Source organism: Pinus tabuliformis, chromosome 3_2 (assembly GCF_031772625.1).
Source record: "Pinus tabuliformis cultivar Carrire ecotype Pingquan chromosome 3_2, CPIR1, whole genome shotgun sequence".
NCBI classification, from domain to species: Eukaryota; Viridiplantae; Streptophyta; class Pinopsida; order Pinales; family Pinaceae; genus Pinus; species Pinus tabuliformis.
The window spans coordinates 1190844585-1190861887 of NC_142302.1; the positions used below are offsets into that span (position 1 = coordinate 1190844585).

General features: G+C 39.7%; 1 protein-coding gene across 1 annotated transcript; it reads left to right on the forward strand.

Moving 5' to 3' along the window:
- The first annotated feature begins 13725 nt into the window (after window positions 1-13725).
- LOC149184981 (vesicle-associated protein 4-1-like) lies at window positions 13726-17303 on the forward strand. The gene is made up of 7 exons (XM_089417752.1): window positions 13726-14136; window positions 14645-14715; window positions 14806-14887; window positions 15287-15399; window positions 15566-15643; window positions 16394-16516; window positions 16628-17303. The coding sequence occupies exons 1-7, from the start codon at window positions 13908-13910 to the stop codon at window positions 16685-16687; spliced, it is 756 nt and encodes a 251-aa protein (XP_089273878.1). The 5' UTR covers window positions 13726-13907; the 3' UTR covers window positions 16688-17303.

Sequence of the window (17303 nt, forward strand, 5' to 3'; positions counted from 1 at the left end):
AACACATATGAATGGCTGTCTATAAGCAACAAAGAAGCTTGCAAATCTACTATATCAAAGCAGAGATAAGATGACAGTTATCTGGCCTTAAACACAGAAGAAACATGAACAACCTGTTCAAGTGCAAGCTTAGAACAGAAGAGAAAATGGACATTGAATGTATAACAGCAAAAGAAGCTTGTATTACTAATGAATGAAGATGAGAAGCTTGAGTAGCAAAGTCTCATGAGTCTCCAGAAGTTGAACCCCTATTACATCTTACTAACAGCTATTTATAGCCTGTTTACAATGCTCCTGAGCTCTCTAGAAGGCTCAGAGTCTTAATCTTCCTGATCCGTTCCCTAACTGTTTGATTCCCTCTATTAGCAAGCATGGCTTGGTGGTTTCTTCTTCTAACAAAAGACTAACCATATTCAGATATTTTGGGCCATGTTAGCAGGGAGCTTTCTCATGCCAGATATGCTCCATAATTGATTCTATTGGTTTGCTGAGCTGTGCTATCGATGCCCATGATCGCTTCTCGGCCTTTGTCTCCCGGAAGTTAGTTTCGGGCCTTTGTTTATGTGATAGAATGGGTCTTCGGGCCTCTGTTATCTTTCTCGAGCAGGTGGAGTGTTGTCTGAAAGAAGCTCCATAACTGATAACTACGCTGATCTGCTCAAAGCACGTCCTCTTCCCCTCAACCATATTGTTCTTGGAGCAAAGTTGTTGAGAAGGAAATGCTCCTGCCACCGGAAATTGACTACCTTCGTCCTTTCGGGAGCATAGAATGGTTACAGTACGTGGATTGTACAGTGGGCAGAGTGGTCGGATGGCGAACAATCGTGAGCCATTGGATCTCGAGCGGGTAGATCCAACGGTCACCGGGCGGAGGATATGCACGAAGGTTAACGAGCGGGGACGACGGGCGGGCGGTAAGCGGTATTGCCCACACCGCTTATCGGAGGCGAGTGGTAAACGTACAAAGGCCAGCGATCACATCCATCGGGCAACGCGTGGCGGATGGGACGTGACGAAAACCGCGTTCCCCGTGGGTTAATGCGCGGGTAGTTCGCGGGATTGGGAGGAGTGACTGTTGTCCAATCACGGCGGGGATGATCGGACGGCGGGGAACAACTGGGCGAGTTATGTGTGGCGTGGGACCGTCAGATTGGGGTGCAACAAATCAACAGTTGCGATGATGGGTGATGATAGTTTACAGAGGCGCGAGGGCACATGATCATGGTCTTATGGGTTTAGACTTTACGCTTTGCGATTAAGGACTGGGGGCTAAACAGTGGCTTTGTTGGGTTTCGGAGGGTTTAAACAGGGGATGGAGAGGTTTTAGGAGGAAAAACAGCGATGGCGGGGCTATGGAGTATAAGGAAAATGGAGGAGAGGGGAGGAAAAGATTGTTGTGATCTGCCTTTTCTGCATAAACTCATGGCTGAGCTGATATTTGGTCCTCCAAATGCTGAAGTATGTAGCAGAGCTAACAGTTCTCATGTTCCTTTGGTTGTGGGTTGAGTTACTAGTTCCTGGAAGCCTTGCTTGGACAAACGCTCTAGAAGCTCTGTAACAACTTAGGTTGAGTTACTAGTCCTAGAAGCCTTGGTTGGGAAAATGCTCTCGAATCCCTTGGTGGGTTAAGTTAATAGTCTTGGAAGCCTTGGTTGGACAAATTCTCTCGAGGCCCGACAATAACTATGGGTTGAGTTATTAGTCCTAGAAGCCTTGGTTGGACCAAACGCTCTAGAGCCCTGGATAGCTTCGGTAGATACCAATCTGGGGATGGTTAGTGATGTCCAACCATGAGGTGGAATCACTAGTTGAGGGTTGATGTGATTTAGCCTCTAGAAACCCTGGATGGTTTTGATTGATTTTTTTTATGAGATCCCACATTCATGCTTGGAATATGGCACAAAGGTGACTGGATGAAAGAAATATTTGGTTCAACCTAGTCTATGGTCAGGCGGTTCATGGAAGTCCCATACCTCTCTCTTTATCCTTGGTATTTTATGGGTAAATATACTTGTTTATATGTGGCTTATATGGTTGTTATATCCTTGATATTTCTATTGATTATATGTTGGTTATGAATGAATTTATAACAATCAAAATGTATGTCTCCCATCATGTTTTGGTTAATCACTGAATGTATAATGAACATATGGCTTAATAGATGGTAATGCAGTTATTGTGATGAGGCATCAATGCTTCTTAGTGATTCTCATATAAGTATGAAACCCCTATGCTCAGATTTGTTGTTTAAACCTGTAGAATGCATATTTGTGACATGTTTGATGAAATGTTTGTCATTTCTAGTAGGGGTCCAGTAAAGTCCTTTTTCAAGTAACTGCATTTGTATCATTGTTCCAATTTATCTTTCATTTGTGGAAGTTTCATGGAGTTTTGGGCTGTGACCTGAGCCCTGGCCCTGAGAAAGTGGCACAGAATTCAGAGTCACAAGCACAAAACTACCTGGGAAAGTCCACAGTCACATGCATGCCCATGTTATGGGAGCAATTATAGGGTTCTAGTCGCACTCATGCCCATGTTATGGGAGCAACTGAGGGTTTAATGTAGTAAAAGGTCAGTTTGTCTCAGGGGCTAGTCACCTGGAAGGTTTGGATGGCTCCTAGGGGTTCTATAATATGTCTAGAAGGTTTGTGTAGTGTGTTCCGTCAGTTCCACTTCCTTAACTAACACATAAAAGAGTTGAATCATATCATAGTAACTCTTCATCACATGTTTACCTCAGTTGGTCGGTTACTTGGGTAGATGTGGGAGGAGGGTGTTACACAACCAAAGTGGAATTTTCTTGGCAAAGAACCCTACTTATCATTTGAAGACAAAGCACATTGATGTTCAGTATCAATTTGTGAGCGATATGGTTGAAAACAAAAAGGTGTTGCTGGTAAAGGTGGTGATCTAGGTGGATCTTCAGATACAATGGCATGGAAAAACTCCAAATTCAAAGTAGCAAAAAGTAGGCATCTTGACATCAGATCGAAGTGCTCGTCATCCTGATCCCAATGGTGCAATCGGCACTCCAATCCGAGTCCAGATGATGAAGTTGTGACAGAAAGAGTTTGCATTAGTTCCTTTGAAAATGAGGCATTTTCTCTTAAAAATGGCTTTAAGCCTTTAAAAGGAAAAATTGTAATCACAGGGTCCAAAGGGGTGGACTTAAGGAGCAGCAGCGGAACCCCCGATCAGCGATCTCCAATTAAATCGGAGTCGAGAGCAAGTGATCAGCGATATCGGGATGATCGGAATCAGCGAACAGAGAGCAATTAGATTAGCGAAACACAAGGACTGATGGGCCGTTGTGATTGCCATCTGCTGATCAACGATGGGAAATCTCAGTCGTCGGATCGGGAAACAGATCAACGACCAGGATTAAATCGGTGGATCGGCGATCGGCGATTCCCCGCGATAGGGCCGATGACATCAGCGATAGCGATTTGCAATCGGGATTGGACCCGATGGATTTATAGGTCTGATTTGATAAATTTTGAGGTCCAAACTTTCGGGTTTTTTAATGTTTTTCAAGTTTTTTCATGTATTATCACCTGGAATGGAAAAGGCCTATTTTAGAGGGTTGTTGTGCCTGCCAACCCTTCTACCTAACGGTTTCCATTGTAAACAAAACAACCTTGATTGTTAAGCGACCTTTGTCCTAAATGACACATATAAAGCCTGATGATTGGAAAAAGGACAGGAGGGAGGATTTTCAGCACGTTGTTCGAGGCGGGAGAGCTTTCAGGTGGCCGATAGTGCATTTTGTCTATTTTGGACAAGTTTTAGATGTTTTTAGCCCCTCTCAACGCCACGGACGCATTGGTGCTGCCCATCTCTCCATCTGGGGTTTCCATTTCACAACCATTGTCCAGAATGGAGGTATAGCCTCTTTTTATGCAACTGATGATTGTATTCTCCTCTTTTCATGCCATTTAATACATGAAGGCCTCCCCATTGATCAAGTAGGGCCCAGAGATGTAGTCCGAGTTGGATGAACTCCGTTATCAAGTCTTGGTGTCTTATTGTCGTGCTTTTACATGTTTTCTTCTTCTTTTCCTGTGTGTACATTAAAATTCTGTGGTAGGCTGCAATTTTTACATGTGATTCTTTTCATGCATCTATAAGCGAAAGTATCCTGGATCAAGTGGTATCAGAGCAGGACTTTTTAGATGTGAATTGCATGTTTGCATGCTAACAAGAAATAGGCTTCAAAGAGGTGAAGGGGAACTAGAACCTTTCGATCTCGAAGTAGGGCGTGCACATTGAAGGAGAAACATGGAAGACGAGGCTCATATTGAAGAGGAGCGTAATTTCAGAAATACCTTCTATTCAATGGTAGAGAATATCAATCAGCTGGTTTTAAGGCTGGAGAAAGCAGAAGAGAGAAACCTAGAAGGACAAGGTTCAGCACATGGGAATTGTGGAGAAGAACCCCCTCCTTCTCCTTCCAGGAGTGAAGGTTCTCCTTCCTCTCACCACCATAATCATAGAAATTCAAAGGATGCATCTAAGAAACCTTTCTTTAAATTAGATGTGAAATTTGATCTTCCCATGTTTAATGGTGAAAGTAATGCAGAAAAGCTTAATAATTGGATTAGGCAAAATGAGGTCTACTGCAGGATTCAACAGATTGTGGAGGATGAGGCAAAGATTCAGCTGGCCTCTCTATGGCTAAGTAGCACCGCTCTCGTTTGGTGGGAGAGCATATTGCAGAGCAGTAAGAATGTGGGTAAACTCTTTTCCTCATGGCTTGATTTTATTTATGCGTTAAAGGAACAATTTTATCCCTTAGGATACAAGCAATAATCTTTAATGAATTGGCAGTATTTAAGACAAGGTAAAGGTCAGGATGTTTAGAGTTTTATGGAGGAGTTTAGAAAGCAAGCACTTAATCTAGGTATTGCACTTGATACACCAGAAGTTGTAAATAAGTATATTGGCTTATTGCATAGCTATTTTAGGAATTCATTGTTGTTGTTTGAACCAACCACTATTGACTCAGCCAGCGTGAAGGCAATTCATATTGAGAATAGGGGCAAAAATGAAAGATATGATCATTCCAGAAAGCCATCGTTCAAACCTCCCAATGGCAAATCCAAAGCAAAATGGAAAGGAAAGGAGAAGAAGACGGCAACAGCCAAAGAGGGAGAATGACCGTATTGCAATCATTGCAAAAAGGAAGGCCACGATGACGATCACTATTGGAAACAACACCCAGAAAAGCATCCAAAGAAGTATGGAGGAAAAGGGAAGCAGAAGACAGTGGCAACGGTGCAGGAAGTCCTTGGATTGGATTTTGGAGATGAAGCGTTGATCACAGCAATAGGAACAAAAGGTACTCTTACACCTCATGTTAATTCTGAATCACATGAAGGCACCAGTTCTGTAAATGAGTCCCTTCCTAATGACCGAAAGAGAATTGAACTGTTTCATATCAGAGTTGTTGTAAATCACACTAAAGCTAAAACTTTGTTTGATACTGGGTCCCAAGCAAATTTAATTGCAAAATCCCTGGTAAAGAAACTTGGCTTAGAAACAAAACCACACCCGAAACGTTGCCCGCTTGGATGGATACATGATAAAGAAAAACTGAATGTAACCAAACAGTGTAAGGTCAAATTTGTAATTGCTTCTAATCTAGTAGACGAAGTAGAACTAGATGTAATACCACTGGATATCTGTGGCATGGTGTTAGGGAGCCCATACCTATATGATAAAAAGGCAATCTTCTTTCGTCACGAAAACAAATACCAAATCACAAAAGATGGGGTAGAATACATAGTAAGGGCTCATCAAAATAAAATCAATGCCAGCCTTGTAAGCGCTGGACAAATGAAAAGACTGGTGAATTCCAGTAAGGTTTGCATGCTTATGGTCATAAGGGAAAAAGAGGCATAATTCGTTGATGCTTTCCATGGCTGCGATCAGGAACATACACAGGAATTATCTGAATTAATTTCTAATTATGATGAGGTGTTTCAGGAACCGAAGGGATTACCTCTGAAGAGGGAAATCCAACATGAAATCCATTTGTATCATGACACTCCTTTGCCAAATATTAGCATGTACAGGATGTCGACTATTGAGATGGAGGAAATCAAGAAACAAGTGTAGGAATTGCTGGACCAAGGGGTCATCAGGCCGAGCACCTCTTCGTGTGGTTCACCGATTGCCTTAGTTCCAAAGAAAGACGACACCTGGAGGATGTGCGTGGATTACCACGCGCTAAACAAAATTACGGTGAAAAATCGCTATCCTCTTCCACGCATTGATGACTTATTAGATCAATTAAAGAATGTTGTTTATTTCACAAAATTGGATTTGCGTAGTGGTTATCACCAGGTCCGAATCACAGAGCAAGACGTGTGGAAAACCACATTCAAAACCAAACAGGGATTGTTCAAATGGATGGTGATGCCATTCGAGCTTTGCAACGCTCCAGCCACTTTTATGAGGGTCATGAATGATCTCTTTCAGCCTTTCATTGATGAATTTGTTCTTGTATATTTAGATGATATACTTGTCTTTAGTAAGAGTTGGGTTGAACATGTGTGTCATGTAAAGAAAGTGCTTGATGTACTAAAAAACGAAAAACTCTTTGTAAAATTGTCAAAGTGTGAGTTCGGGAAAACCTATTTGGGTTACCTAGGTCATATTGTTGGTCATGGTCAGTTAAAAATTGATCCCTCTAAAGTTGAAGCAATTGTAAATTGGCCTAAGCCTACTAGTGTAATTGAGGTCTGCAGCTTTTTAGGTGCAGTCCAGTATTGGAGGAGATTTATTGCTAATTTCTTTGTTATTGCAGCACCTTTGCACACATTGACAAGTGTGAAACAGGTCTTCTAATGGGGAGGAAGACAACAGAATTCCTTTGAAACATTGAAGGAAAAAATCAACACCGCGCCAGTCTTAGCCTTACCCGATCTCCAATAGCCATTCGAGATCGAAACCGATGGCAGCGGTTATGCCATGGGAGCTGTACTGATGCAGCAAAAGAAGCCGATTTGTTACCATTCTGAGAAGTTTTCTCAAGGTGTGATAAACTATCCCACTTATTACAAGGAGCTTTATGCCTTGGTGCAGAGTCTGAAAAAGTGGAAACACTACCTGATCGGCAAGGAGACCATCATCCATACGAATCATCAGCCCTTGTAGTACCTTCAGTCACAAACCAAGTTGCAGCAATCTCATCATTTCAGGTGGATAGTTTTTCTTCAACAGTTTCATCTGGTAATAAAGTATAATAAGGGCACTAGCAATAAAGTGGCCGATATGCTATCTCGCCCTCCTATTTCTGCTTCTGTTATTTTGCATAATGCTTCATTATCTTTTGAGAGTTATGCTAAACAATATGCTAACGATGATGACTTTAAGGAGATTTATGCAAAACTAACCCATGGTTCACAGGTGGACAACTATCACTTGCAGGGGAAACTGTTGTATCACCTTGGTAAATTGTGTATTCCCATAGGGGAAAGAGTACATGTAATTCGAGAGGCCCACACCTCTCTTGTGTCTGGACACTTTGGTGTCAACAAAAACTTTTTGTCATGTACAAAGATTTTGTTTTTGGCCTCATATGAAAAACATTGTGACTTGCTATGTAAAGGGTTGTGTAATGTGTTTTGTTTCAAAGCCCTCTAATAGAAAACTCGGGCTCTACACACCACTCCCTATTTTGAGTCATCCATGGGAAAGTGTGACAATGAACTTTGTAGGAGGTTTTCCTTTGTCCAAAAAGAGTCACGACTACTTGTATATTGTCATTGACCATTTTAGCAAGATGTGTATTCTTATGCCTTGTAAAAAGTAGATTACTGTAGAGCAGACTGCTTCTCTTTTCTTTCAGCATGTTTGGGTCCATTTTGGATTACCCACATCTATTGTGTTAGATTGGGACTCTTGCTTTCTTGGAGAGTTTTGGACCAATTTATGGAAGATGATGGACACCAAACTGAAAAGAAGCACAACATTCCATCCACAAACTGACGGACAGACAGAGGTTGTCAACCATACCATGGTACACTTGCTACAAGGCTATTGTGGGAAACATCCCAAGTTATGGGATGAACATCTCCCATATGTACAACATTCCTACAACTGAGCAATGCATTCATCTATGCAACGTTCACCATTTGAGACATGCTTTGGTTACCTGCCAAAGGACCCTTTTGGTATGGTCTTTGGAAGGGAAGATGGCTCCAGTGGATGTAATGATAGGAACAAAGCTCAACAGTCCATTTAGTGAATCCAATTGATTCACCAAGTAGTACAAGAGCAGTTGGAGAAAAGTCAAGCCCGTTACAAGGCTTGACATGACAAACACCGATTTGACCACCAATTCCAAGTGGGCGACAAAGTGTGGTTCCACATCAGCAAGGACAGGATGAAGGGAGAAGGGAAGAAGTTGAGACCAATCCGGTATGGTCCATTCACCATATTGGAGAAGATTGGAAACAATGCCTTTCGTCTTGATTTGCCGATTTATATGCAGATGTAATCAGTAGTGAACATAGAGAACTTGAAGCTTTATGAGCCACCATTAATCATGGACACAAATTAGGTGGGCACAGTTCCTACAATTTATGATTTTGCACCTGAATATCTTGATGAGTTACCAAAAGACATCATTCTTGACAAAAGGACCAGGACTTCACGGCGAGGAGATGTGGAATACCTTCAAGTGGGTTTTAAGGGAATGCACCCCAGCAAGGTCAAATGGCTGGAGAAGGAAAAGGTGAGGGAACAATTCCCTCACTTTCCAATTGACTAATAAAAGCTTTTGGCGGTCCAAAATCTCCTCAATGGGGAGGATTGATCGAGGTGGATCTTCAGATACAATGTCATGGAAAAACTCCAAATTCAAAGTGGCAGAAAAGTAGGCATCTTGACCTTAGATCGAAGTGCTCGTCACCCTAATCCCAATGGTGCAAACGGCACTGCCATCCGAGTCTGGATCATGAAGTTGTGGCAGAAATAGTTTGCCTTAGTTCCTTTGAAAATGAGGCATTTTCTCTTAAAAATGGCTTTAAGCCTTTAAAAGGCAAAATCACAATTGAAGGGTCCAAAGGGGCGGACTTAAGGAGCAGCAACGGAATCCCCGATCAGCGATCTCCGATTAAATCAGAGTCGGGAGCAAGTGATCGGCGATATCGGGATGATCAGAATCGGTGAACGAAGAGCGATCGGATCGGCAAAACACAAGGATGGATGGGTGGTTGCGATTGCGATCTGCCATCAGCGATGGGCAATCTCAGCCGTCGGATCGGGAAACAGATCAATGACCAGGATTAAATCGGTGGATCGACAATCAGCAAATCAACGATCAACGATCGACGATTCCCCGCAACAAGGTCGATGAAATCAACGATAGTGATTTGCGATCGGGATCGGACTCAATGGATTTATAGGTTCGATTTGATAAATTTTTAGGTCCAGACTTTTGGGCTTTTTAATGTTTTTCAAGGTTTTTCATGTATTATCGCCTGGAACGAAAAAGGCCTACTTTAGAGGGTTGTTGTGCCTGTCGACCCTTCTACCTAACGATTTCCATTGTAAACAAAACAACCCCGATTGTTAAGCAGCCTTTGTCCTAAATGACGCATATAAAGCCCAATGATTGGAAAAAGGATGGGAGGGAGGATTTTCAGCATGATGTTAGAGGCAAGAGAGCATTTAGGTGGCCGATAGTGCATTTTGTCTATTTTGGACAAGTTTTAGATGTTATCAGCCCCTCTCAACGCCACGGATGCATTGGTGTTGCCCATCTCTCCATCTGAGGTCTCCATTTCACAGCCATTGTCCAGAATGGAGGTATAGCCTCCGTTTATGCAACTGATGATTGTATTCTCCTCCTTTCATGCCATTTAATATATGAAGGTCTCCCCATTGATCGAGCAAGGCCCGAAGATGTAGTCCGAGTTGGACGAACTCCGTTATCAAGTCTTGGTGTCTTCTTGTCATGATTTTATGTGTTTTCTTCTTCTTTTCTTGTGTGTACATTAAAATTCTGTGTTAGGCTGCAATTTTTACATGTGATTCTTTTCATACATCTATAAGCGAAAGTATCCTGGATCAAGTGGACACTTTGAAGAATGTTGTAGATTCATTGACAAAGTCTGTGAGAACAGAGAAGTTTTCTTGGTGTAGAAAAACAATGGACATTTCATCCCTAGACCAATGACTAAGCTCTCCTGCGGTCTCCAATGTGGAAAGAAAACAACAAGTGGGAGAAGGTTGGGTGTGTGTTATATTCTTTCCATGCGTCATGGGGTCTAGGGTAGTGCCTAGAATTTTTTTATTTTATGCGGACCCAATAATAGCTGGGCAGACCCAAGGATGGGGGCCGGACCCAAATATGGTGGGCGGACCTAGCCATGGTTTTGTGCATGGTTTTTACACATGGTGTTGAGCATGATGGTTGTCTACCCAGGGTATTTTTGTAGATCCAATCAAGGGAACTACGATTATGTTCTAATATAGGGTTAGTGGATTGAGGTTTATGAATGCTTCAACATGTATATATATGTATTGTAACATTGAAAGGAATATAATGAAAAATCAATCTGGTAGTCCCGATTTTGGGATCCAGGGGAAAATATCTGTGTATATTTGTTTTATGTTTTCACCGTTGTATATTTTTCTATTTTAAGAATTCATTGCGGGTAATTTTTGTATAGGGTTAAAACCTACAGTCTAGGCTAGAGATAGCTTATTTATAACTTAAAAAATAACCTTTGGTTCCTCTTATAGAATGGGAAACACTGAAAAAATTAAGGAAAGGGATGTCTCAAGAATCATTCTCGACACAAAGGGCTCAATTCATTATTCCACTACAATCAATTGTTGAAGATGCCAATGAGGACAATGAAGGGTACATTGCTTTTCCACATCAAAGGAGGGAAGCAACCAAATCTATAAGTCAACCCAAGGCTAGTGCATCAGTGTCAACATCAATAAAAGGAAAGGAAAAAATTGTAAGAAGGAAAGAGTCTAGGAAACAAAATTCACTCCCAAAAAAGTAACAATTAAAAGGGAAAATAACATATAATTACACGTGGATTTGTTCACATGCAATTAGTTATATTTTAGTTGTGATGGGAAGTTAAAAAAAAATTACTTTAAAAGCAAAAGCCTAAGCAAATCGAAGGGGGTCAATTCTTTGTTGTTTTGATTTCATTTTAGAATTGTAAGAACTCACATTCTAAGCTTACGAGTGTCTACAAATCTTAAATGTAGTTACAACATTTCATGTTCACCTACCTTATTTCTATGTAGCAATTTATGTTATCATATTTTTATTTATTGAACTAATATATTTATCAAATTTTCAATTCTGAATAGTTTCACTATGCATAATTGTTCTTTCAAAATCTAATTTCATATTGCCATCAAAGATATATGCATTGCTCAAGGATTATAATATGGGAAATGTTAATTGAATGAAATAAAACCTCCTAATGTGCAATTAATAATCGATATTGATGCCTAAGCCTTCATTCAATTGATTATTAAAAATGTGTTTGAGCAATTTTTCTTTTCTATTGTTTTTCACTTTCTTGTTTTTTACTTTATTTTTATAAATATTCAATCTTTCCCTTATATGTGTGTAGATTATTTAGATTCTCATGAAGATTCCCAATAATCTATTTTGCTTAAATCTGTTTGTTATTAAATATGAATAATGCATTCAGTTTCATGAAATCTTGTATTTTTAACTGGAATTTGCTTAGACCATTTTATTCCAAGTTCATGCAACTAACTATCTTGTCAACTTATATTTTTTAGTAAAAAATCTTTAGAATTTGGTTATAATTCTGAATTAATCTTATTATTCCATAATTATTTCTGTAACTGATAAATTATACTTCATTTTGAGGGTTACCCTCTCTAGTCCAAGTGCTAGCTTGAGACCTAAAGTTGGGAGGTTATCTTAGCCTCCATAGGGTGTCTTGACATTGATTCTTAGCTGGGCTCAACTTGAGGAATGCCAATTTGTTATTTCATGATTTATAATCATTAAGCCTATGGCTAATGTGACTCAAAAACATGGAATAACAAACGCCATATTAGTTAATTGATATTTTCTTCTTTTTGTGTTTATAATATATTGTGAATTCATTGTTACTAGAATTTAAAGGTATGGAACTCGATGCCTTAAGCAACAAAAACATGCAATAAATGACACATGAATATAACCCAGAGAAACCTAATGGGAAAACTCCATTTGAAATGGCCTACTCGATTCTTTTATTAAATATGAGACAACTAGATTACAAAGGTTCTCTTCAAAGCTTTATCACTATGTGTCAATTGTGATTCTTCCTTTGCTCTAATAATTCCTAGCTCAACTATTAAGCTCCAATAGAACCAAATTTAGCACTATTCCATTTAACTCTAGAACTATTTACCACAATACTTCTATCTTTGAGCATGTTTTTTTCTCTCCCGAACCAAGCATTGAACCCCTACATAATTCATTCTTTATCTCTATAGGAAATGCCAACTATTCTCCAAGAATCAATTAAAGAGGATTCCGATTGTTCCTCCTATTGTCAACCTCACCTTCAATGTTTTGTGAGTAAAGGAACCACTCTCATGTAAGAACAGGCCTACTTATTTTAGGTTTACCTGATGTCCCCGTGGCGCCTTATATTTGGTTGCATGTTGATAATGTGGGTTACAATGCACACATCTTAGTTAGAACCTCCACTTCTTCATTAGTATGTCATGGAAAAAGGGTCTTATTAACCTTTATATTTTTTATGGCCTTTAGACCCTTCTCCCCATTACTTTTTTGGTGGCCTTTAAACCTTTCTCCCCATTGCTGCATGTTGAAAATTTGGATTATGAGATCAAAAAAGGAGTTTCCCTTAACAAGGACCAAAGCTTCAACTATAGAGCCCACATCCTAATATATAATTAAGAATTCTGTATAGTTTAAAGGAGTACAATAATTCCTCATGTATAATTAATAATTCTGTATAGTTTAAAAGACTACCATAATAAAGAGGGTCCACCAAATACCTTTAATGAATAATCATTCTCAACCAAACAATCCTTACTCTAGGGATGAATCTCCTCCAAGCTTGAACGGCACTGAGATTTACTCTTATTATGAAATTTCTAAACCCTTACAATCCCAACTCCATGAAAGAACCTCATCCAAACTTTACAACTACCCCGGGTTACTCTCCTTCAAACTTTACAGCTACCCAGGTTTACTCTCCTTTGTGAAATGTCTACACCCTTAATGTATACCCCAAACGTCATATCCTAGAAGGTTCTTCTAGATTTCAGTCCCATAAGTAGCCCTAGAGACCAACAATTAAATTATTTATTTTTCTTTTCAATACATTTCGCTTATTCTAAAAATCCTTCCGTGTCACCTCAATTTCTGTAAAGTTGCTTTGATTTGTTTCAATACGTTCCCATTAATTAATAGCAATGAATTATTTTTTGAATCCGAATAAAGCGGATAGCAATCATAAATATAAAATGATTAAAAATGTATTAATGCGAAAAGGAGTCGTCAAAACCTATGGATTAATTGGAGAGTAGTAAATATAAAATGATTAAAATGAGTCAAAACGTTTCGAGTAGGTGCAGATGTGACAGCATGTAAATACCCCTGGTAACACGGCAGGCGACTGGACGAAAAGACAACTGCTTTTTGGGGAGAAATACTATTGGAAGTGGAGAGTCCATTCACATTTGTTTATTGGTTCCACGGCAGCCAGTGGTTTTTGACGAGTTAAAGGTGGAGCACACATGAAATTGTGTGGAAGATGGGAGGAGGAATTCTGGCGTTGACGATAGCTCCCAAGGAAATGTTGAATTTTACGTTGACTGCGTAATGGAGGGCGAGGGATTCCACGATTTACCGGGGGAGAAGTTCTGGCTATATGATCATCATGGTGGAGATGGAGGCAGGAGGCAAGAGTTCTTCCATGGTCTGGAGGCTGCTCAAAATGATGCCTTTCTGGTCCAGAGGATCCGAGGAACAACAGCCTATTGTTGCTGCCACTACTACTAAGAATAATAGGCATATGTCCCTGGCCACCATGGCCAAAGCAACACTCATAAGTAGGCGTCGCCTGCGTCTCAATCCTGAGGGGAAGCTATTTTTTCTTTGTAAGTTCATCGCTTTCTTGTTGTTTATGTGATAGATTTTTAAATTGCAAGCCCTTCGTTGAAGATTAAGTCATTAATGGTAGTATCCTCTTATAACTGTGTAAAACTTCTGGTTAAATAGTGTACAGAGTTTATATTCTAACATGTTTTTTTCGGGTTTGTGTCTTCAATCATCAAAGAGATCAGTCGAAACTCTTGTTGGAAGAAAATTTATAGGTGCAGTGTGCCCAAAATCTTGCATAGTATATTAAGAAAATGCAAAAGTCCACACACTGTAATTTTATATTTCTCTGCAGAGAAAATGGCAAAAGAGGAATATCCTCTGTTAAGTTTTGATTCAAAATTAATATGCCCAATAGTGGGCATATCCTTTGTTCAAATTTAGTTATCAGTGGCGTATCCTCTGTTAGGATTTAATTCAACAGTAATATGATTGCTGGCCTATGAAGAACCATCTGTGAACCTACTGTAATTTGGCTCAATTGACCGATGATTATTTTTTGTGTAGATGAGCCTGGACAGCAAGTATCAAGTGCTGTGAGAATAAAGAATGTCAGTCGATCATATGTGGCCTTCAAAGTGAGTATAATAATTACACAAGAGTTGACATCTGTGCTTGACAGTTTATTTGTAAGACTATGTTTTGAAATGACTCTGTTTCCTGTTTAGTTTCAAACAAATGCTCCGAAGAGCTGCTATATGCGACCTCCTGGTGGTATTCTTGCTCCCAAAGAGTCTATATTGGCATCAGGTAAGAACTCAAGGGTATCGAGTTGGTATCAATATCAGGGTTTTTACACCCGCTTTTTTGCTTATTAAACTCAATCTCAGGGTATCATATACGTATAGCCCCTTGCTTTAGCCTAATGGGTTATTCCAGGGGTTCAAACTCACAGTTTCAAAGGCGTTGTTCGCGTGAGTGAGGTTTGAGTCTGGCTGAATCCCATTATGGCTGATGGATGAGTTGCACTCCATCCAGATGTTCCAGGGAACAAGGGAGATCCATTGAAATTTTCCTCTTATATACACATCCACACACACCACACCTCACCTGGGCTATAGAATGGGCCTTTGGGCATCTCCCCATAACTAATATGTAATTATTTTAAGTTCATACTCTAAACCTTCTTATGGGGAAGCGGGGTTGCAGTTGCAAAATTCATTGAGCCGCCTGAACATCCAGCAGAAAAGAAAAGCATCAAGGATAAATTTAAGATTGTTAGCATGAAAGTGAAAGAGGGCACCGAATATATCCCTGAACTGGTAAATAAGTTCTGCTTTTTATGCTTTATTTTCTCTGTTTTTTATGGATTTCGGATTGTATTTGGTATTCAAATTTACAGAATAGAGGAGAATAAGCTTCAAAATTTCCAGAAGAGATTTTGGTTTGGAAATTAATTCGAGAATCTCTCCTGGCATGGTGTTTTAGTTCGATGAGCATAAAGAATTTGTGGCCCTGGAATCAGTACTTCAAGTAGTTTTTCTTGATCCACAACGCCCTTGTAAGGTACTTCTCATTCTCTTAAGCATTGAAACGATCTCATTTGTCTTTCTACAATATCTTGGCTTCTTAGCTTCTTAGGATGGATTCGAGAATATACCAGCACAGACACATCTAACTAAATCAAGGTTTGATATGCACCTAAATGTACCAAAGCTTGTGGATGCATATATCTGCTTCTAAATTTCAAGTTTCAATACATTCGCTTTGTATTAACTTCAGATATCCATTATTTGATATGCACCTAAATGTACCAAAGCTTGAGGATGCATATCTCTGCCAGAACCTCAAGGTCTATATCAGACCCAAATTTAGATGGGCCAGAACCTCAAGGTGTATCAGACCCAAATTTAGATGGGTTTGTACTAGTGACCATATTCAGTGCTCTCAATGCACCACAACATGGACACATACACGAAAAATACACCTAGCTTCTCTCCGTTCAAAAAAAACTTAACAATGACAAGGAGCCATAAAGACAGGGCCACCTTATTTTGATTCATGGTCTCTGGTTACCCATGGCCTTATACATTTCCCAGTTTTTGTTCATGATTTCACGGGATTGATCTTCCAAGACAGTTAAGAATGCAATTTGTTGTTTTTTAAATCAAACACACTCAGGTCTCGCATAGTATGTTGGTTATATGCGGTAATTACTGCAGTTTAAACTGTGTGGAGATTATCATCATTTACTTCAACATTCTTTTCTGGTATTTTTCTTTCTGACTTGTGGACGATAAAATTTCTCTTGGGTAGGAGCTGGAGAAGTTGAAGAAGCGGTTAGCTGAAGCAGAAGAAATTAAACAAGCCCAAAAGAAGCCTCAGAATAACAAGACCGAAAAAGCAGCAGCTCCTGCAGAAGGGGTCATAGATGAATGGGTACAATTAACGCTGCTTTTGCATGTTGTCATTTATAGATTCAATTTACCTTCTCTGTTTGTAGATCAGATAAGTAGCGACAAATTTTGAATGTAGTTTTCTGTGCTGCAGAAAGAACGGAGAGAGAAATATCTTGCACGGCAGCAGGAGGACATTGCGGATTCCTTTTAGGATTTCCTCAGAAAATAGTGTGCCATTTTGTAGGTGGTGCCTGTGTCATTTATATTGTGGTTCACTATTGCATATCGGGGATTCCACTGCAAAGAGGGGAAAAGGTCTGGGTTTAACCTGAAGGGAATTGCAATCTTGCAATATCTAAATGATGTTGCGAAGAAGGATTGGAGTTTATTTAGAAAGGTGCTTGTACATACAGGATGCAATTGCAAACTGAGCTGTTCCTCATTATAGACTGTAGTTATTATCATCGCAGTTTTTCTTGCAGTTTTATTAACTAATCGGACATGGTGTTTATAGTCTTGTCTAAGCTAGATGAAGCTACATATGAGCTATATTTCTCTATTTTTAGTAACTGGAATTGTTTTGTACGTCAACTTTAGTTTATTCCAAACGACATATTATTCTCCACTGGACATAGGAGCTTGTTCCAGGCTTCTATGTTTTATTCTTTTAGTGGGCTGATGGGCTATTGATTGTCTGGTCCATTTCTGCGTTTCAAATAAGAGGTCCTTGTCAAGAGTCTCGTGCATGATGGTGATAATTGTAAATATAGAATTTCTTCTAAATCTGTATCCTAATCAAGTCTTGAATATTACAAGTACTTTGTATA

What these genes read in the sequence shown, in the direction of transcription:
- LOC149184981 (XM_089417752.1), top strand. Translation starts at nt 13,908, where the DNA reads ATGATCATCATGGTGGAGATGGAGGCAGGAGGCAAGAGTTCTTCCATG. An exon ending in AGAGTCTATATTGGCATCAG is followed by an intron (nt 14,888 to 15,286) that starts GTAAGAACTCAA and finishes GCGGGGTTGCAG; the next exon opens with TTGCAAAATTCATTGAGCCG. An exon ending in CCGAATATATCCCTGAACTG is followed by an intron (nt 15,400 to 15,565) that starts GTAAATAAGTTC and finishes ATGGTGTTTTAG; the next exon opens with TTCGATGAGCATAAAGAATT.